This window comes from Opisthocomus hoazin, chromosome 24 (genome assembly GCF_030867145.1).
Source record: "Opisthocomus hoazin isolate bOpiHoa1 chromosome 24, bOpiHoa1.hap1, whole genome shotgun sequence".
NCBI lineage: Eukaryota > Metazoa > Chordata > Aves > Opisthocomiformes > Opisthocomidae > Opisthocomus > Opisthocomus hoazin.
Genome location: NC_134437.1, coordinates 107,522 through 129,172, shown reverse-complemented (window position 1 = coordinate 129,172; position 21,651 = coordinate 107,522). Strand labels below are relative to the sequence as shown.

At 46.5% G+C, this 21,651-nt stretch overlaps 1 protein-coding gene across 2 annotated transcripts; it reads left to right on the top strand.

Annotated features, from left to right (window-relative positions):
• The first annotated feature begins 2,866 nt into the window (after positions 1 to 2,866).
• On the top strand, positions 2,867 to 21,254 carry DDX6 (DEAD-box helicase 6). Of its 2 annotated transcripts, none has more exons than XM_075442282.1 (14): positions 2,867 to 2,985; positions 5,157 to 5,622; positions 7,127 to 7,190; positions 7,668 to 7,772; positions 9,049 to 9,178; positions 9,665 to 9,811; positions 10,049 to 10,147; positions 10,831 to 10,949; positions 11,445 to 11,573; positions 11,912 to 12,028; positions 13,652 to 13,715; positions 14,554 to 14,655; positions 15,427 to 15,606; positions 16,974 to 21,254. In XM_075442282.1, the coding sequence occupies exons 2-13, from the start codon at positions 5,423 to 5,425 to the stop codon at positions 15,600 to 15,602; spliced, it is 1,452 nt and encodes a 483-aa protein (XP_075298397.1). In that variant the 5' UTR covers positions 2,867 to 2,985; positions 5,157 to 5,422; the 3' UTR covers positions 15,603 to 15,606; positions 16,974 to 21,254. The 2 variants fall into 2 exon arrangements, with proteins under 2 accessions (XP_075298397.1, XP_075298395.1); XM_075442280.1 differs by having other exon boundaries at positions 2,867 to 2,988.
• Positions 21,255 to 21,651: the final 397 nt, after the last annotated feature.

Genomic DNA, 21,651 nt, shown 5'->3' with positions numbered 1-21,651 from the left:
GGGATGCGGCCACGCGGAACTGTAGGCTGGCAACGCTGTTGTCCCCAAATCAGGGTTCTTCACCCGGTGTGCAGGATGCCATTCAACACACTGGGTCAAGGTACTTGTCTTTATTGCTAGTCTGCAGAGTGGGGTGCTGGACATTTAACACCGGACAGCACACCTCTCAGAAACTGATGGGGTCTTTTATATAAAACAGTAGGAAGGAAGAAATTACTCTAAAGCAGGTGACTGGTCACTTGTACAAAAACTTGTTTGCGCATGTCCCAGTTTTTGGTGCAGCTCGTTATGCTAGGGTGGCCTTATATTTACATATAAGGTCTCCTCCTAGGGGTGCAATTTTTAACAGTATAGTTAAGGTAACTATAGGATACACTCTTGTCTTGACTTCGTCTCAAATTCAAGTGCATGTATCTAAGTCATCAGAAAGTCAGAAATCTACAGCCTTTCTTGTCTCAGGGATTTCTGTGCCGCTGTTTTTCAAAGTTTTGACTGGCCCGAGGTCGGGTCCTCCTCCATCGGTTACACAAACCTACATCGTTGCCTAATCTGGAATCTCAAATAACTTTGAAACCTTTTCCTTCAACATCAGCATCTCCCAGACTGTGATCTTGGCTCTCGGATGAGACGTGGGAATAACGAGGGCTCAGGGGACCCCACTCCAAAGCAACAGACGTAAATGATTTCGCTTGCAAACACACACGCCACACTGAGGAAATGACTTCTATAGTACAGACATTACCTACGGGATCCACTTGTTGCTGTAACGTGAAACATGAGAAAGATGATAGCGAGAGAGAAGAGCATGGGAGAAATGAAATTTAAATGAAAAAGTAGTGTCACTTTACAGGCAGGTAAGGAACTGACTATGGGAGAAAATTGTCGCAAAATTGAATAGTAGATACTTGAGGAATGTTTTGGTGTCTGTACATGGGAGTTCCTGGCTGAACTCTGATTTTCTGTCATGGGTACACACTCTCACTGGAGAACCGTTCTCGTTTTGTCAGGAACATAAAGTTTTGTTAACTTGTGTACAGTATTGACAATAGGAAATTATTCAGCTTTACCTAAGGATGATAAAATGCACTGCTTGTGGATGGAGATTCTCTGGTCTGTAAACCTATGTGACTGACAACCACATCTAGGCAGCGGTCGGACAGGACACTGACTTTCTGAGCTCTGCTTGAGAAAAGCCAGGTTGCTTCTGGCTCCTCAATCTTCTCACCTCTGATATTTCCCTTTGTCTTATTTGCTGTTACCGTAACTGAAGCTTTGCAAAGCATGTGCTGCCTCCAGATGTTAGTCATATTTACTAATCTGTTAATTTCTGTCATCATTTTTGAAGGTTGGAGCATGCTGTTTCCCCATGCATCTCATTGCGAAGGGCGATGCTTAGCCCCGCGAAGAGTTGAGATGAAACGCCGGTCCCCACACAGCAGAGCCAGAGCGGCAGCAGCAGGCGCCGGAGAACGAAGGTCATGCCCAGCGTGTGCCTCTGACCGCGGGACTGGGGCAGTTGAGGCTTCTCCAGCTGTGACTGCTGTGCCCTTGTGCCAACAAGCAGCACGACGAGCTGCCACCGCAAGAAACAGGTGAGATGCAGTTTTTTGACTCCCCTGGCATTTGAAGGCACAACGCCTGTCTTTGCAGGTTCCTTTTTCTCTTGCTGGGAACAGAAGCATTAAAAAGAAAGAGGGGCAACAGGTGGGCGAAAGGCTGACGAGAGAGCTCTGCCCCAGGGTATGGCAGTTCAGGACACGGCAGCAGTCCCACAGCACAGCAGCAGTTAGTCTGGGAGCGAACGAACGAAAGAAATTGAGGATGAGGCTGTGCTGGTCTTATTTCCCACGAGAACCGGGCAGGAATATGCGAACACCGGGAGGGTCGCCAGGCCTGATGGAGGGAGGTGATTGTGCTGTGGCTGGCAGAGGAGGGAACAGTGTGGCATCTTCCTCCCGCTGTGCCCTGCAGGCCTCTCACGGCACTGGCCCCGGGCGTGCGTTTTGCTGCTGAGGGTGGGTATAAAGAACGACCCAAACACGGCTGTAGGTGGGAGGAAAGAGGAAAAGCTGGCAATGCGAAGGGAAACAAATCGGTTTCCCTGTGGTTTTGTGCCTATTTTGGAAAAGCTTTTAGCAAAAATTTACTGCCTAACAGTTTCGGAATTACCAGCATTTTTTGGCTGGCGTTTTAAGATTATATTCCTGTTGTGCCTCAGTTTTGTCAAAATCCTCATCAAACCAACAGCTGTCTAAACAGGAAGTAAGCATTTCCAGCTTGCCGTGCTCTGCGGTCACGGCTCCTGCATGCCGCAGGTCAGTCTTGTCGTACGTTTGTGTTAGCTGTGTTTTAATGACTACGTAATGAAGCTGCGTTAGCTTTCCGGGCTTTTTCACGGGCAACGGGAGTGCTTTTGTTATCGCTGTTACAAGGTCTGAGACGCGTGCTGCTTCCGGGCCAGAGCAGCCGGTGGCTTCTCCCTTTGTCCCGATGTGTCCCCCGCTAGTTTAGAGACACGTCAGCAAGCAGGAGCGCGTCGGTCGCTGCAGGAGCGGGGCCGCCCCACCGCCCACAGAGGCTCCGGCTGCCCCCGCTCAGCAGCAGGGACTCGCTCTGCGCCAGGCCGCACGGCAGCAGCCCGCCCGCGGCCAGGGCCGGGGAACGGTCTCCTCCGCCCCGCTCCGCCCTCGGCCTTTTCGGCCCCGTCGCGGCCCGAGGACCGACCCCCGGCCCAACCGGACCGCGCACGCGGCGGTCACGTGGTGGAGGCGGGGCGGTGCGTCAGTTCTCGCGGTAGGCCGTGCATGGTGCGCGGCGTGCGTGCGTACGTGCGTGCGGGGCGGGGTTGGCCTGCCCGGCCGGGAGGGGGAGGGCGCACGGGAGGAAGGAGGAAGCCGCCATCTTGGAGCGTCGAGTCGCCATAACAAGGCACCAAGGGGGAGCGAGAGGATTTTATACCTGGGCGAGAGGGGAGCGCGGCTGGTGGCGGTGAGGACGGGCCAGGGCGCCGGGGCGGGCGCGGGCCCGGGGGAGCGGGGAGGCGAGGGGGAGCCGCTGCCGCCAGGCCGAGCTTCGCGGCCTGCGGCGCGCCGCGGGAGCGGCGGGGCCTGAGCGGGGCCTGGCGGCGCCGAGGGGGCCGCGAGCGGGGCGCGGGCGGCGGGCCGGGCCGGCCGGGAGCGGCGGGGCCGCGGGGCGGGGCCGCGGCGGCGCTCGCTGCCGGCTCGAGCGGCGGGCGGGGGCCTCTCCATTGTTCGCGGGCGGGAGTTGACGGTGTGGCGCAGCTGCGTTTGGCGGGCGGCGCCGGCCTCGCCGCGGGGCCCGGGGGCCGCGCCGCGGTCTGCCCCGGCGGGGGCGACGCCGCAGTACGGCCCGGGCCCGCCGGAAACAATGGGCACCGCGGGGGTCTCCTGCGGCCGGGCCGGCTGCGTGGCCGCTTTGTGCCGGGGCTGGGGGGCGGCTGCTGGCAGGGGAAGGGAAATGTCTAGCGGTGGCTGCCCTGACCGCTGGCCCGGCTGCCTACGTGGTCGGCGCCTGGAAAGGAGAGTCGTGGTGCGGGGGCCCTTTTTTCCGTCGGACCGCCGGTTTGCGAAATGGTGGCGCTTCTCGTCTCGGAACGGGGAGATCTGTTGGGCTCGATGAGGCTGCGCGTTCCTCTTTAATCGCTGTCCGCTTCAAGGGTAGCTACGAGCGAGGGAGTTTGAGGGACTGAGAGGTGCCGAGTTCTCCCATGTTGGAGAACTCGTCGGTGTCCGGGTCTTTTAGGCGGCCCGGGGTACTTTTGTGACTCACTGGGTTTTTACAAAGTTAACGGGCAGGAGAAATCTCTCTTCAAAGATGCCTCGAAACAGTGCTTCCAGTCAGGAAGAGAACTAGCAGAAAAATGCTAGATCTGCAAACTTTAAAGATTTGCTGTGAAACAGGAATTGACGCATGTGAAAACAGCTGGGAAGTCTGGGAAGAGTCTGAATTTCTTTTCTGTCCTCTTGAAATGCTCTTGAATGTGCCTTTTATTCACTAGGGAAACGCACATTTTTTGGTGGATGCTGAAGTTAGGAAGCGGTAGTCTGCTGGTTTTTCCTTTGCGTTTTCCAAAGATAGAGACACATTGTGGTGAGAAACTGTACAGGCAACCTGACTTCCTGTTGCTTCTGAAAGGTTTTGGGCTGGGAATGTCTTGGCTCCCTAATATCATCGTAAGGAGTTTTTCAGCTCTGGGCCGTGCTTACTTTCTGTAGGGAAGGTGCAGGCTTTGTATTATCTCTTTACAGTTTTGCCAACCTTTCTGTGAAATACCGCATCAGTATGAAGTCGTGTGTACCAAATGTTATCTTTTGAGCACAATATGAGTTGTTACTGACAGCTGGAAGGTAACGTCATGCGGAACACATAAGCAGGAAGCCAGGTATCTAGTGTAAATGTGTATTACTCACTGCTTCAGTTTAGGCTCGGTCATTTTTAGACTTAACAAAACAGGAAGTTACCGTCAGCTCGGCTTGATGATATCGTTGGTTTCGCTATTCCGAATGGTGCTAAATCGACACCCAGTTTAATAGCTTGACTAAGCTGGTTGAACTAACATTTGGGTTTGAGGAGTGTAAGCTGCGTTTTTTTTGTTTTTGTTTGGTTTTTTTTAATAAGAAACCCCCCATCATTTCTATTTCCCTTTTGAAGCGAAAACGATGATCACGGTAACTTGAGGGTTTTGTCAGTTGTAACTGGAATGTTCACCTGATGTTGTGGTCTTGCTTCCTGTCACAAACTTGTGCAAAACGTTGTTTCTTGGCATGTTAGGTCTGCTTTGCTGGGTCCCGGAAGTGGGGGAATTTCAAGAATCGGCAAAGCAGTTGGCGTAGTTCAGGCTTACTTTACAGAGGGGGACAGGTAGTATTTTTCAAGCGGCTACTCACCGGAAGGCTGCTGAAAGTACAGCTGTGTAGGAAATTATCTTTGGTGACTGAAGGTGGTGGGTTCAGCTTTATCGAAAGGGGGAAAAAGTTTGGTGTGTCTCGATAATTAGCACCGAGAAGACAGAAGAGCGAGTACTGTTGTTGCACGCTGCCCGGGAAGAAGCAGTTCGTAAAATACAAAGGTAACCTGATGTGGTTTACTTAGAAAAAAATCCACGTACTAATTGTTATCGTCTGCTTCTCTTTCAGATTGAAGCAAGTGAATTCTGATATAACTCAACTTTGTTAGAGGGCTTTTTTTAAAAAAAAGTTGATCCACAGTGCATCAGAGCAAGTTACTACTTTACTTTTGAGTGACTTACAGGTGCTTGCCTGCATTGCAATAAAGGACTCATATATTGAGCAAGACTTATTTATCTCTTCGTTTTGGAGAGTCTAATAAACTGTTATTACAGTTTCTGTACTGACTTTCAAAGTTTTGAAGTCTAAAAAGACATCTTTAAAAAAATAAAAACATGAGCACGGCCAGAACAGAGAACCCTGTTATAATGGGTCTATCCAGTCAGAATGGGCAGTTGAGAGGCCCTGTAAAACCCAGCGGGGGCCCAGGAGGTGGAGGCACACAGACTCAGCAACAGATGAACCAGCTGAAAAACGCCAACACAATCAATAACGGCACTCAACAGCAAGCACAGAGTATGACCACCGCTATTAAGTAAGTGTTTGTATTGGCTGCCGCAGAACTAATGTTTGAAAGTCACGTCTGGGAAACTGTTCTTGGGTTCCCGTGTTTAAAAAGTTTTTCTTCTGTTGTTTTGTGACGTTGGCGGTTAGAAGTGTCCTGGGATGGGCATTATGAGAGGAAAGCTGTATTTCCGCGCACGAGCTTGTCTCTGACTGTGATCTTTGCAATGTGTTTGTTGTGGAAATCGAATTGGATGCTTTGCTTTTCAGAACATGTAGCCACTTGTCAGAGGTAGCCCACTGAGCAGCAGCAGCATCCTGTTTGCTCATTGCAAGTGACGTGAGAGGGAAGTTGGGAAGCGGGAAGGACCTGATCTGAAATTTAAGACAGAGGAGGAAACGCCACCTAGTTTCAGTCCAGTTTTGTATGCTTTTCAGTTGTTTGTTACAGTTCTTTCTTGTGGTGAGAATTTCTTTAAAGTCGGTTATCTTTTGTCATGGATCTTAAATAGTAGCGCTTGCTCTCCTCGGTGTAACGCTCCGGCTTTAATTCATCAAAGCCTGAGCTGAGATAATATGGTACCGCTGTGATACCCTCCTGTCATCAAACCTGGTTTTGGGGGCGTGCTAATAAAACGTGAGCGTGCTGCTTGAAAGTTCTGAAAGGTGGAAAAGACTCGGATGGTACGGTAATGTGTTCTTTTCCTTTTTTCCCCCTGTGGTTTCTCCTCCCCCTGAACTACATTGTCTTTTATTTTGTTAGTTGATAATTTGCGAAGGAACTGCCAGCTGTTGTCAGAGAGTGCGTAATGGAATGCTCAAGTTCTTAAAGTTTGCCTAACTCCTTTCCTCCTGCCTGCCCCCCCCCTTTTTTTTTTTAATTGGGTAATTAGTAATGAAACTGATGAGTGAAACTCATCAAAACTCACTCATGACTTCCTGGGACTGGGGAAGAGAAGGACTTACTCTTTTCTGTACGGTGGCTTTCGAGAGAGGATGGGTGTCTAGGTCTCATTGAGAGCGGAAGACAACATTTGATCAACAAGTGGAGTGTGTGCTTGCTTACTTTTCTCCCCAGAGGTGTTTTTTTAATCTTCTCACATTACTCGTGAGTTAAGAATGGAGGTTCCCTGGGCAAGAGAAGATTTCCCCCCCCCTTCTAAATGATGAAATATTCTTTTGTGGATTTATTATAGCAAGTTTCTGTCATATGACTAAGTCTGTGCTCAGTTTTGAATATGTGTTCTACGGGATTGATTAGGTACCCTGAAAATGGGGCTTGAATCGTGACTGGATAAAAATTTCACAAATTTTCTGTGCGCTTGGCAGGCTGATGATTTTCTCTGTTTATAGTTTCCTGCCTGTTGCATCCTGCTTAGCTCAGAGAAGAGTTGAGCTCATATGTGTAGGCGCTTTTAGCTTTTAGGAGGTGAAAATATTACATGTTCATCACTGTATCTAAGGAAATTAAAATGCAAAATGAAGTTATTAAACCAGATTTTTTAAGATTTAGTTTTATTTTATTTTTGCTCTAGACCTGGTGATGACTGGAAGAAGACTTTAAAACTCCCTCCAAAGGATTTGAGAATCAAAACTTCGGTAAGGATGGTTGAACTGTAGGAATAAACATTAAATAAAAGATGTGGGAAAAGCCGCAGTGGCAAAATATTTGTCCTGAGCAAAGATTCAAAAGCAATTCAGCTTTTGCTGTTTGAAATGAAAAAAAAAAAAATATTTTTTCACAACTGCTTAGGAGAGATGCTTCTCGTGGAAAGATTGAAAACGGGTTTACCGTGGGTTTCTTAGCTTATTCATGTTAACAGTGGGACTGATTGTCGGTGTCTCTTGCAAGACAGATCGAAAGATGTCAGTGTATGTTCACGGAACTGTTTTTGGTTATGAGAAAGCTAATGTTTCCGCTGTACGGCATTGCACCGATTAGTGGGAACTCTTGTATAGTAATGGAATGCACTTCGTGGTCTTCCTGCGTGGGCAATCTCTTATCGAGTCAGATCAATTTACGGCTGCAGGTTGTATGACCTAATCTTATATATGTGCTTTTTTTTGATTGTTCAGGACGTGACCTCCACAAAAGGAAACGAGTTTGAAGATTACTGTTTGAAACGGGAGTTGCTGATGGGAATTTTTGAAATGGGCTGGGAAAAACCATCTCCTATTCAGGTTATTTACAAACAGACTACTCACAAGCAGCTTTTAATTTTTATAAATTTACTGAAATTCTTATTCGTGCTCAAGCGTTGGATACTTGTGTCGTGGTGTGGGAAAACTGGGGTTGCGAACGGTAGAACTTAGTGGCCCTTTGGTGAGAATTTCTAACGCCCGTCTATATCGCTAAGTCGTGCAGTGGGTGACTTTAGAGGTGGGACTGACTTACGCTGTAGAGAGGTTAACTTGGATTTTCCTTTTCACTGTGGAGGGCTTAGCGTGTTAATTCCCTGTTCCGTAGCATCCCTCGCGTAAGTAGTCCCAGCGAGGACAGGGATGTTGTGTAAATTTTCCACAAAACTGAGTTACTGTAGGCTGCATACCTTTAGTTGTTACAAGGATAACTATGGCTTTACCACACAGTCTTTGCCTTTTTGTTGTAAGCATCTGGAAGAAGCGTAATGGAGGTTGTGGGAGAGAGATTAATGTTAGCAAGTTCACTTTTCTGTCCCTCCATCTTGCTTTTACTTTTAAGGCTTGTTCTGTGAAGACCTGTTGATGTGTAAACTTCAGCGGGGTGGGGAGGTGGAACTCTATTTTAATTGCTCTTTGGAGGGTTGTCGCTGACACTTCTCTGCCATTTTACCGGCTTAAGGCGTGAAAAACCTGTGGCTTTTAGTTAATTTGTCTGCTTTCTAGCAGATGCTGAACTGCCGCTTTTCCAAAAGGCAGAGGGTTCTTTAAGTGTTGCTGTGAAAGAAAGTAAAGTGAAAATTACTCGGGGCCTGTGTTTGAGTAGCCGAAGTTTCGAAAGGAAAGCCTGCTGGTTTTATGAAAAGTATATCACAGGAGTGTGCAGGTTTGGATTGCGCGGGCTGAAGTGGTTCCGATATTAAGATGTCGGTGGGTTTCTTTTTCCATAGGAGGAGTTTGCTAGTGAGCGTCGTGGTCTCTTCGCTTTTTTTACTATTTTTTCATTTTTTTTCCTAACGTGTCGGTATGGGTTTACTGTTCCTGTGGCACCTGATCCCTTGTTCTCTTATGACCGGGCAAGATAAGGACTTCTAAGTGGAATATGGGGAGCAGAGCTATTGCATTGCTGGGGAGCTCTTTACTGATAGGTATAACTCCTTCCTGTTGTGAGTCTGCGATGCTTGCGGCTGCAGGATATTCTGTCCGTGAAACAGCCAGATTTCACATGATTCTTTTAGCGAGGAGAGTGAAATTTGGCCAGGCTCTTCAGCGAGCGTGGCTTGTGATTGCTCATGCGCTGTCTGTCATTGCATTTCAGGAGGAGAGCATCCCCATTGCTTTATCTGGTAGGGATATCTTGGCTAGAGCGAAAAATGGAACGGGCAAGAGTGGAGCCTACCTCATTCCTTTACTTGAACGGCTAGACTTAAAGAAGGACAATATACAAGGTCAGTTGAGATGGATCTCGCTTGGCTGCATCCGGGTAATGGTATCAGTTGCTACGTAGCCGACTTGAACCTAAAACTGGTCGATGAAGTTCAGCAGCGTAGGTTTTCTGCTGGTGCTTTCGAAGACAGTTAATGAGGAGTGCTGGTGGAGAGGTGGAATTTTTAAAGTCCCACCGTTGCTTTCAAAAGCTCAAAATGGAAGACGTCTTCTAAGCTTTACCGTCTTGCCCTGGGAAGCGGATTTGGAGTAGTAAGCAAGCGTGCTGGCTGGGGGGGGCTCGTGCAGAGGGAACGTCAAGGGATGGGAGGGCCTTTGCATGGAATTTGCCTTGTCATAAGCGGTTTTTGGGTCTTGTTCAGGATATCTAGAGTGGAACTCCAAAACCATAGAAGTACAACTTTTGTAAAGTCTGTGTCTCCTCTAAGGATTAGTATTTAAGATATGGTGTGCTACTAGTAACTCGCGCTGATGTTTTTAACTTTCAGCAATGGTGATTGTTCCCACCCGTGAACTAGCCCTGCAGGTCAGTCAAATCTGTATCCAAGTCAGCAAACACATGGGAGGTGCCAAAGTGATGGCAACAACAGGAGGAACCAATTTGCGAGATGACATAATGAGGCTTGATGATACAGGTCGGGGCGCTTTCGCTACGCTACAGTTGTTGTTTGTTCGTGGCTGTTACAGCGTGGCGGTGGAATTTCTGCTTGTTGTTATTGTTTGCCTGTTACAGAGCAGACTACAATATCTCTTGCTCGCTGTTTGTATGCTGTCATTATTCTCTCAAACAATTTGTATGAAACATGGCCGTGAACGTCGGAAACATTGTTTTTGCCATCTTAACAATTTTTTTTACCCTTCTAACCTTACAGTGCATGTGGTGATAGCTACCCCTGGGAGAATTCTCGATCTCATCAAGAAAGGAGTAGCAAAAGTCGAGCATGTCCAGATGATAGTATTGGATGAGGCAAGTCACGTTAAATGTTTTCGGCTTTTAACGCGAAGTTAAAGCGATGTGTCTCAGCGAGTCTCCTCATTATGCGCAGCCACTAATCAGACTTGCTCGGTATTTTTGAGAAGGTGTTTTGGCAGAAGAATTTTTCTGCACGTGACACTTTTAAGAAAACAGCCTAGGAAGATTTACCGTTCCCATCTTCTTTGCTATTCCTGAAGAACAGATTAATAGTCTATTCTGAATTGAAAGAATGCATTTCGCTTGGTTTTGGTTTATGATGAGTGAGCTGTGCTTACCACATAACGGTATATAAAACTGATGTGTGAACGTCGCATAGCATACGGGCTTCTGAGTGAGAGGCTGTGAAGGTAGTTGCGTGAAAGCTCTCGGATGACGCCGATAGGACTCTCGATAACTGCTTTCTGTTTAGATTCCATTTATTTTTCCTGAATTTGATTCTGTTTCGATCAGAGTGCTGAAAACCAGGAGAGGATAAACTTACTGATGAATCCCGTCTCCTGTAGCTAAATCGCACATCTTTTGGAGCGTGACGTGTGCTCCAAAGGGAATGGTCCCATCATAAGGGCAGGGAGAGTGCTTCTGGTGTTCTGTTTTGTTTTTCCCCAGTGTGGTACTACCAGAAGACGGAGAGGTTGCCCCATGAAACTTACTCTGTGGTACTTCTGTTGTTGCAGGCAGACAAGTTGCTGTCTCAAGATTTTGTTCAAATAATGGAAGACATTATTCTCACGCTACCTAAAAACAGACAGATTTTGCTCTACTCAGCCACTTTCCCTTTGAGTGTACAGAAGTTCATGGTGAGTGCAGGTGTATTCGCGTACGTATGATGGTGGCGACGTTGCCTGTGAAGCATGTGAATGAGCGACGCGTAGCGGTTAGCGCTTGGCCTTTGAATGCATCCAAACTTCACTGGTTTAATCTAAATCGGCTTAATTCTAGGACAGAAGTTTGAAAATAATTTTTGACCCGCAGTAGCGTTAAAGGGAAAGCTAGGTAAGCGCAGTTCTTGCCCACAGGGTCCTGTTTTCCACTTTGTGCATTAGTTATGTGTCGTCTGCACTGATTCGCTTCCAGGGGTTGCTGCTGTTTGGCGTGCTGGGTCGCCTTGGATTTAGAAGTAATTCTTTGTGAGATATGACACACCCTGTCTGTTTTGTGTATAGCATGAAGAGCCAGTGACGAGGTAATGCATCCTTGCCACGGAGGAAGTTAAATGTGCAGGAGAGTGGGAAGTACTTAAATGTTGTTTTGCACGTAGATATGCCCGCTTTATCCTTATCTTTATTTTTCAGAATTCCCATTTGCAGAAGCCCTATGAGATTAATCTGATGGAGGAGCTGACCTTGAAGGGAGTTACCCAGTACTATGCGTATGTAACTGAGCGTCAGAAAGTACACTGCCTCAACACGCTGTTTTCCAGGGTAAGCGGTAGGGCTGGTTCAAGAACATACAGAAGCGTTTTGCCTTTTAGAACCAAGAATAAGACTAAAGGTGGCAAAGGGTGTTTAACGGCACTTACTCCATGTCAAAACATGCTAATCTTACGATACAAGCTGAAGCTAGAAATGCGTGCTTCTCCTCCTGCGCCTTAGTGTTATAGAACTTTGTTCATTTTTACCCCTCTTGCACAGAAATATATACAGTAAAGTACCGGTGGCCTACCTGCTTTTCTTTCTTTCCAGAAGGAATTTAGACTTATGTCTTGGATCGTTTGTTAGTAAAACGCTGTATTTACTGAGCACCCTATCTTTATGTTCAGCTCCAGATTAACCAGTCGATCATTTTCTGCAACTCCTCTCAACGGGTTGAATTGCTAGCCAAAAAGATCTCCCAGCTGGGCTATTCCTGCTTCTATATCCACGCTAAAATGAGGCAGGTGAGTACGAAGTTAACAACGGTTTATTCCGCAGCACCCCAAGCTTTTACTGCATAGCTGAATTAAGTCTCGTGGTTGTTTGAGAACCCCGCATTCTTCGAAAACTAGAATGTGTATTGCTTTGCTGTCGATTTGTGTTTTAGACTTGCCCCCCCTTAAATCTCTTTCTGGACTATTCAGTGTAGCTGCTCAGTTGATATTGAAGTGTACTTCAGTTCAGCTTAATTAGTCCAGTGTAAGCACATCCAGTGTAAGCACAAGCCGCGGCCAGAAGGCACAGTTCTTATTGCTTGCTGCCTTGCTTTTGCCAGCGTGGGGAGCCATGGTAGACCGCACAGTGCAACTAACACAGATGAAAGCGAGCCTGATTTAAAACGAATGACAAAAAAAACAGCACTCGGCCGACCGAGTGCCCTGCGTGGCTTTGCAAACAGTAAATCTTGCACTGTGACTGCAGGGGAGTCTGAGAAGTCGGGGAGGTGGCTTTGGTCAAACCTCTTGGCGAAAGCTGCGACTGGTTCATGGCCGCTGAACACCTTTGGCCTTAGTGTAGATGATGAGAAATGCCAGTGCAGATTTGCTGATGCAGATGTTTCTGTTAATTGTACGTTAGCTCACGCATCCTCGAGCTTCATACTCACGATTTACTCGTTTTCAGAAAGTGTACTAAAACATGCTGTCAGCAGGTTAAAGTGACGCATGTAAAACAGTAGTACTTTGAAATATTTTTTCATTTTAGATGTTAGATCCATGAACATATGTTTACGTTTACTTACGTAGCTAGAGTAAATTCAGGTGAAAGCTTTAGAGGAAATCTAGCTTGCTGTTCGTGGAACCGATGGGTAGTGCCAATGTTTGCTGGGCTGTACGCAGACCAGTAATTAATTAAGCAGAAATAAAAATGGCGTGTCACTATTGAGAAAAGAAGGGGATGCAAATGGGTTCCTCGAAGTCTGATTTTGGTAAGCTGTTCATCGGTCAGTGTGCCATCTTTGTGGCAAAATGCAGGTATGCTTGTGCGGAAGCCTTCAACTTCTTCGTTCCCGCTGTAAATTTCACACTTCAACGGTGATATTACTTAATCTTTCTGTGGCCTAGAGTGACTTGTTTGTGAGAGGAGTCTTCGCAGACAGTTGACTTTTCCCACCCCTAATTCTGAATTGGTAGTGAAAAATACTCCCTACTGCCGACTTTGGTTTTTAAGGGAATAAAACGTGCGTTGAATTTGGCAGGGGGCTGGGGGAAGACGATAGTCAAAATACCAGTTTAGCTTCCCTGATGCGTGCTTCCTAGAACTGTAGTTTAAGATACTCCTGTTCCGAGAAGGATTCGATGCGACTGTAGCAGGCTTTAAAATGCAGTCAGTTGACTGTCTAAAAGTGGTGCCAAAGGCCCCACTGGTAAGTTCTTTAGATGGGTAAGAAGTGCTAAAAAATACATACTAGCAGCTTGCTTTGACTCGGCTGTTCTCTAATGACAAGGGGGAGGAATTAATGTGGTTGAATTTTAGTGTTTGTAACTTGGATATACCTGAAAGTCATAGCTGTTTGGGGTTTTCTTGTTTTGTTTTACTTTGTTTTAATATATGTATATGTGTGTGTGTGTGTGCGTGTGTATTTCCAGGAGCACCGCAATCGTGTGTTCCACGATTTCCGAAATGGCTTATGCCGCAATCTTGTTTGCACTGGTAAGAGTTCCTAAACATTTTCTTGTTTCTAAAGGTTGCGATAGAAAGCGGATTCGCCCTTAGCCCAGGTGTAGCAGATCACTTGATTTGTAATAAAGCAAAACAACATGTTTTGGTAAGATGGCTTTGTCAAGCGTGCGTGTAGCAGGATGCAGCACTGCTTTAGGCGTGTAGATTTTTGTCTTTTGTGGCAAACCGTGAAGGTGCAACTTGCTAACCAGTCCTTTTACTGTGACGGTATTTTCTGCACTAGTTGCATTTTATGTGTATTTTCATATGTGAGTGCTCTCTGAATGGTTGAGCCACTAGGTTTACAGTTTTGATTGGCTTGTGTGCGATCCGAGCTCTCTGCGGTACGGCCTCCGTTGGGCAGTACTGTGACAGTGTCTGCTGATCGTACGCGTGTCTGTGTCGTCTTAACAAAAAGTACTAGAAGCGGAATAAAAATAGTTCAGCCGGTGGGATGTAGTTCAGATCTCAAGTCTGTTGTGGCACTGGCAATGCTCAGTCGTGTGTGAGGCGACGTTTGTATAAGACGACCTGCTCAGAAATAGTCTAACGTGGGAAAAACTAGCTTCGTGCTAATTACTTTTTTGGCATAGACGTGCAGATCTGGTGTTTTGGTCGTTCTTCTTGTATGAATCATGTTTAAAATTGATAAAGAGCAAGAAGCTGCCGTGACAGAATGGCGTGTAAACTGTCTTCTGATACGAGGGAAGCTTTTATGTGGATACTAGTGCAAGCCAATGTTAATCACCGTGAATGTTTCCACCCTAAATACTGTCATCATTTGATCTCATTGAAATTAACGTCTTTTGTGACGTGGATTGTATTTCAGATCTGTTTACCCGAGGTATTGATATCCAAGCTGTGAATGTGGTGATAAACTTTGATTTCCCAAAGCTGGCAGAGACTTATCTCCATCGTATTGGCAGATCAGGTGAGAGGAAAAACGTCTTTTAGGGACAACGTTGCTCACAAGCGTGATGTTTCTTAGGCTTGAACTGGCTTCTGTTTTTTATTACTGTGCCTGAGAATTATTTTAGGTAGCTTTGATTTTTCTGACAGATTTATTTTTGGGTACCATCTCAGATGGTTATCCTAACAAATTCCTGAATAAAGGGCTGTTGTCTTGAAACTGGTCTGAACAGCCTAATGGAGGGGAGCGTGGGGGCGGAAAGGCGTATTTTGCTTTAATCTCAAGAGACTTGCTGATGCTCCTGTTTGCAGTTTGGGAAAATTCTCTACTGAAAACTTAGCTTCCACAGTGTCTTAAGCGTAGTGTTCTTCTGCATGTGCTCCGAGGTATGTTTCTAATGTCTCGACATCACTAAACTGTACCCTTAAGAAAGGCAGTAAACGAAGGCACTTGGTGTACTTGAGCTTTGTAGTTCGGGCTTTTTCAAGAGCTCTTGTCATTGAATACGGGCTGGACGTGCATAGTGCACTAGTGGAAGACATTTGTGGATAACTAACGAGGAGATTTGGTCAGAGCATTGTGAACCTCCTGGGTTTTCTTACTCCTATAACAGTAGAAAACTCCTTACCAAAACCCGATGTGTTGTAGAGCCCTGCGTCAGGGTCCGGATCTGCTTTTATCGTCAGAGCGCGATGTTAGTAACTCCGCAGTCTGCAGACTTTTTCAATCAGCCTTCTGTTCATCAGTTCAGTGTTATGTGTGTTTTTGTTTTGTGGTGTTTTTTTTGTCAAGGTCGCTTTGGTCATCTTGGCCTGGCCATCAACTTGATCACCTATGATGACCGATTCAACCTGAAAAGTATTGAGGAGCAGTTGGGAACTGAAATTAAACCCATACCAAGCAACATTGACAAGAGCCTCTACGTGGCAGAATACCACAGTGAACCTGTAGAAGATGAGAAACAGTAAACATGTGCGTATTTAAATGCCTTCCTGAATAGGGAAATTGTGTTGGGTGAAAGAGGAGCCGGTGTGTGAATGTAACCGCAGGGGAAGAGGGAAATCGATGTGCTGGAGAGCCTCTAAATGTGAAATCGAGGATTCGAAATAGATTGTCAGTGCAAGGAATTCTGTGGATGTGCTGAAGATGGGAGGGGAGGATGAGCAATTTTTAGTTGTTTAAACTGAAATGCTGACCCTACGCTAAGGAGACCAAAAATGGGTTAGAAGAGGGAGTGGGGAACGGTGTTCGGAGAGACCGGGAGGGCTACTAGTAGCGTAAGGAATTCTTTCTGTATTGTTTAGCTAATATGAGAAATTGGTGAGGGGCAGAGGCGAGAGGGGTTCTCAGAAAGGTGAGGAGAGGAAATGGATAGGTTTGAGAACAGCGCACCGACAGAAGAGCCTAAGCACCTCACCAGTTAGAAGGAACAGGTCCAAGCTGAAGGTGCTGCATCTTTTGCATCCGTTGGTTCCTAGAACTCTTCTTGCAAGTCAACACAGTAGGTAACGGAGCTGTAATTCATCTTTGCTGCCGCTTGAGGTCGCCTACATAGCTGTAAGAGAAAATAAGGTTTTTGCTGCCGGAGAGTCCTCTAAGCGTGCCTTTTCTGATAGTCTGTGGAAGAAATGCTGAGTCGAGTCCCTTTGTAAGAAGAAAACTCGCCCTGGATTGCAGTCGATCAAAAAAGCTACAGGATGGTGTTTGATCTGTTTTTAGTTAAGATGCTGTATTGTGCAAAATCAGACACCGTACGGTTTGGGTTGGAAATCATTCTTTTGCGTACTCTTCTCAGAGATTGCGAATTAGAGAATCTCAGTGAAGCCGCTGACATTCTTCTCGGGTGACAAAAAATGAAAGCGGCCATAGAAGCAGACCGCTAGATGGCATTAAAATTACCCTATGTCCTTTCTTTGAAATCGTTCGAGGACAGCCCTAGCCAGTCGCTCTCGGCTGACTTGCAGCCCCTGCTTTGCTGGCCGAGCCTTCTTCATGTTTTACAAAGAAATTAAAAAAAATTAAAAACAAGCCCAGGTGATGAACTTGGAAAAGGCTCTTGGGTGGCTTCCTTAAGGGGAATGCTGTGACCTCGTCCGAGAACTGTTTGCCGCTTCATGAAGGACAAGAAACCAGTAGGTAGTTGTGCTCCATAAGTGTAGTAGGGCATTAGCAGCGCCTCTTTCTGCGCAGCTGTGGTTGAAGTTGAGCTGTTCCAAATGCCCTTTGCTTTTCCAGAGCTGCTACGTAGTTGGAGTGATTCATTACTTACGTTTTGGTGTTGCGTATAATTGACTTAACTGTGGGTGTTGTGGTTGTTTTTTTGGTTTTTCTTTTTTTAGGCTTTGATTACACATGCCAGAAGGTGAAGCCCTATGATCCGGATCTGTGACACATCATTTCTTTGGGGATACCCTTCTCTTTGTGGGTTTTTCTTCGTCTTTTCGTTTCGGAACTGTGAAGACTAAAGAGCTCGGCCTTTTTTTCTTTTTAAATTTGGCAGCAAGGAAGAAAGAAGATAAAAGGAGGAATGTCTTTTTGTTTTTCCACTTGTTTGCACTGTGTGCTGATTGAACATTAGTTGCACTAACTGCTGGTTTTAAATTTTTTTTTCTTTGGGTGGGAGGGGCAGCAAGGGAAGAAGAATAACCCTGAAAAGAGAAGAATCTTGATGAACACGAGCTTGTCTGCTATTTCAAATTCTTCAACCGTCGACTGAGTGCATTTCAACTTCTCCCTGGTTACTCATCTGTTTTTAAGCTAAAGAGCTTGTTACTTATTCGTGCAAAGTGCCTTATGCTATGAGACCATTCAGAATATCACCTTGCCGACACAGCCCAAGGAATCAGCAGCCGTTTTTGGTTTCAGGTCAAAGTTCCCCTCTCTTCCCCCTCTTCTCCTCCCCAAGTACTCGAGCCCAGGGCTGGGAGGTGAAACGTATTGGTAATACTACTTTTTTCTTCAACTTTTTTTTTTTTTTTTTTTTTTTTGAATTGGAGGAGTTGATATGCATCTGCAGTTCCACCCACACTGTAAATACCTGTATTTAAAATGAAACCAACTTAAAATCTGGGCTGATTAGGTGCAGCATCGTAGCTCCAGAAGGAAAGAGTAGCCTGTCGTCCTTTGCAGGAGCCATAACAAAAGCCCTATGCTCTAGCAGAACACTAAAGACTGGTTTCCGTAAGAGTCTCCATTAGTAGTTACAGCACTTGATACGTAGACTTGTTTCAGAGCCATGGCCCTCTTTCCTCTGGTGCAGTGTGTCCCATAGAAAATCAGATGTGTATATTGTACAAACTTTGTAAATATGATTTTTTTTTTTCTGTTTGGGTTCATATATAACTTTTTCTTTTGTGATGAAGGTTGCTGGCGTTAAAGGGATTAGACTGATTATGGGAGCAGCTAAAGATGAGAGGGGCTCAGTTTTCTGCAACACTAAACAATGAGACGTGCTCTGACTTCCGTGAAGAGCAGACCTCTACAAGCGTCCCTTGTCAGGGTGGGTTTGCTCTGGTGCTAGCAACACTGTCCTGTACCGCTCGTATGGAAGAGATCACTTGTGGGGCTGCGAGGCCTCAAAATCTGTAACTCGGCCTGTTGGGAGATGCTCTTCGATTTGCCTCTCTTGGAACCTTTGGGATCTTGACGAGCTCTGAAGGGGGCCATGCCCTGTGTTCCACCGTGGCGTGAGGGAAATCCGGCGGGTGTCAGTGTTGCTGAGCAGTATATGCATAAGGCATGGATTTGGTTTACGAGAAACCATAGAAAACCGATTTACGTGCATAAACTGACAGTTCTGGAGCTTTGTGGGATCGATTTACTTCCTGCAGCGTTGTGCGTTTTCTGCCCAGAGCGGCCTCTATACAGACTTGTGAGCAGGTAGGGGCAAAGCCGCGTTGATGTCAGAAGCTGCAGAAAGCTGCTTGCCATCTCCTCTGTTTTGGCATGAATTGCTGTCTGTCATTTTTGCATTGTATATTGCTGAAAAGTGCTTTCTGGTCACGTAGTGTTGCTTTAAATTGTGCCCCTCCCAACATGCTTGATGTTTGGCCTGATCTACAGGCAAAAGGAGTGAGACAAATCAAAAACCGTACTCTTTTTAAAAAATTCCCTTTTAGCCTGTTCACCAACGCTGTCAGGAGGCACCTGGACGAATGCAGTCCCTTTTGCTCAGTCGTTTATTGCATATACAGATGCTGCACTCGCACCACGCTTGCTTACCTTCGAGGCGGGAATTAATTGTCTTAATTTCTCTCCGTTTTGACCCTTTTTCTTTTTTTCAAATTCGAGTCAAATTGATTGGAAAGACAAGGCGGACTTACCCGTCCGTTTCCTTGAGGAACGTAAATAGAAGCCAGGTGCCTCCTGACGACAACTTTACGAGACGGAAAGGGTTTTGCGTTTGGAATTTCTTTTTACCTTTTGTCAGCGGTGACTCCATAATTGTAGCAAATGCTGCACTAGAGTACAAACTCAAGAGCTTGGTCACAGACACTCTGTGAGCCACACAGCTTACATCTGACTGGCAGGTACTAAATGTAAACAATTTTGGGGTGCTTTTGGGGGGGGCGGGGGTGGGAGTTTGCGGGTGGTAACTTTGACCAAAAGTAAAATCTGCTCTTGTACTGCAGCCAGCTTATGATTTTCCGGAGAGACGGAAGAGGGATCATTTTAGTGCAACAAAGACATGAAAAATGTAAATAAAAGTTTTGTACTTTACCAGGGCATGCACATGTAACAAGAACAGGATAGCGATGTCGAGTCAGATGTGTGTGCTCTGCTTGGATTTGTGGTAGGTTAGCCTGGTGCCATGTGTCGATGGTCCCTCTTGAAGCACAGAACTTTTGAAAGTATTACTTCAAACTTGGCCTCTAATTGAGGATTGGCACTTACCTAAACTATCGGGGGCACCATCTTTAGGAGGCTTCTTGTCGAGAAGGAAGCAGCCTATGTTTGGTGCTAGTAGGCTATCTCTAACAGATGCGATCTTGCAAATGGAAAGATGCTCCAAACGACTAGGATAATCCTAGTTCTTTTGTTGTTTTGTTTTTGGTTTTTTTTTTGGTTGTTTTTTTCCCTACCCAGGAGCGAGGAGCCTGTATAAATCTCGGCTTCCTGAGATTCCTTGCGAGCTCCTGATTTTGCTGGTCGTGTACCAGCCTTTACCTGAATGCGTTAGTCGGAGCCCTCGCTGATGAGCCCTAGGTCAAATACTTCCTCTGACAAAGGTGACGTGAATGAGAATCCAATGTATTGTGTGCTTTTCCCCTCGGAAGTCTAAAAGGGCGTCATGCCGTGAATCTGATGAAATGGAGCTTCACAGCTGGGTGAAGTGGCTGTGAAGCGGGTGACGCCAATCGTCAGCCGGCTTACTCGAGAGAAGCTGTAGGCTGGTCTGCGGGAGTGCTCTGTCAGGAGTGCGCGACAGTTGCTGGAGGGCTTTTTCCCAAAGGGCGGGGGGTGGGTCGGTCTCAAATACGTGTTTCAATTTCCAGAATGAGATGGGAGCATCTTTCCTTTGCCCTCTGACTTGTTTTGTGGGTAAGAACAGGGAAGCTCAACATGAATTCATGTTGTGTACGTGTTGGTATCAAATCATCTCATTCTGATCTTTCGTTCTTTATTTTTACTTGGGGTGGGGGAGGGTGTCTGCTCCAGGGATTTAAAAATGCTTCACACGCGTATTTTTTTCAAATGACTGATAGGACACAAACCCGACCAGGCAGCTGTCCTGCCCCGGTTTGTGTTCTAGAGGTTACGGAGGTGCCGTGCCATGTCTCCCAAGCTGCCGCTGCGGTGGTTCTTGTCCTGGTGCTGGACTTTGTCACGCCGCTGGGGCCGAGCAGCTGGTGCTTTCTGAGGACGGAGTGAATTTTGTTCCCAGGAAGTCCAGCGGTACAGCCGCCGTGGCAAAGGTTGGGCAACAGTAGTCCGTGCAGGGAGTTTTCCGATTGCTGTGAACTTCTGGTCCAACTTTTGTGAATCTCAGTTCGTCTTCATAATAATCAACCAGGTCTCTGGACCAAAGAGCATGCATCCGATCTTCAAAATGAGGCTTTGGCAGATTATCCTGTAGGTTTTGCTCCGTTCACCTTTGTGTCCCTGAAACGTCCCTGTGTGGAAGCATTGTTAAATTCTGCTGTAGACAAGTTAGGGAAGGGTCAGGAGGGGTGGGGGGAGGGATGGGTTTATTAAGATACAGCCTTGCTGTATTTTAACCAATAATTACGGGGAAGGGGTGTCAGGAGAAGAAAATAGTCACTGTTCCCTTTATTGAAAGAAACTGGAACCTTTATTTCAAGAAAAGAAATTATTTGCAGTTCAGGTGGAGTATTATAATCCACTGGTCCCTAGTCAAGACGTTGGTATTCTTACTGTTAACCAGCAAACAACATGGACTTGTCCTTGAAAACATTCAGGGGAGGGAGGGGAGAATTGGCTTTCTGTTAAATCGGTAATTGGCAAACTCTCCAGTGGAGCTCAGATTTTGTTGAGAATGTGTTTTCTCTGGCTGTGTGTGCGTCGCAGCACTGACTTGTGAAGAGCTTCACGAGTTCCGAGTGCAAAAAAGATGAATGGTAAAATCCTGATTTTGTTGTCTAAACTCAATAAAAGCTCCCTGGAACTCCGTTTTGGTCTCTCTTTTCCTTTTAACTGCGCTGAGCAAAAAGCGTGCTGACCTCGTAGCGGAGAACCCCGGCACACGTCGGATGCTCACGAGGAGCTTTGGAGAGAAGCCTCAGGAAGAGGAGTCAGGCTTGATACCGGGGAATGCTCTCCGCCCTCGAGAGTGACGCGCAGCTACAAGAGGCATTCGCTTTCCTTGCAGACCCTCCAGCTTGGGGGCACGTGCCCTTCCAGGGTCCGGTGCTCCGCAGTCTCGTCTCCGCTAGACTGGCAGACTTCACCTGGCGTCTGGTTGCAGTGCCGAAATAACCCCGACTTCCACGATGAAGAGTTTCTCTAAGGAGTCAGAGCAGCACTGCGGAAGTCTGCTGAGGCTTTCTCTTTTCGTCT

Coding starts and splice junctions, on each gene's coding strand:
- DDX6 (XM_075442282.1), top strand. CDS start 5,423: ATGAGCACGGCCAGAACAGAGAACCCTGTTATAATGGGTCTATCCAGT. Junction 10,950..11,444: donor TGAGTGTACAGAAGTTCATG/GTGAGTGCAGGT, acceptor TTTATTTTTCAG/AATTCCCATTTGCAGAAGCC. Junction 11,574..11,911: donor TCAACACGCTGTTTTCCAGG/GTAAGCGGTAGG, acceptor CTTTATGTTCAG/CTCCAGATTAACCAGTCGAT.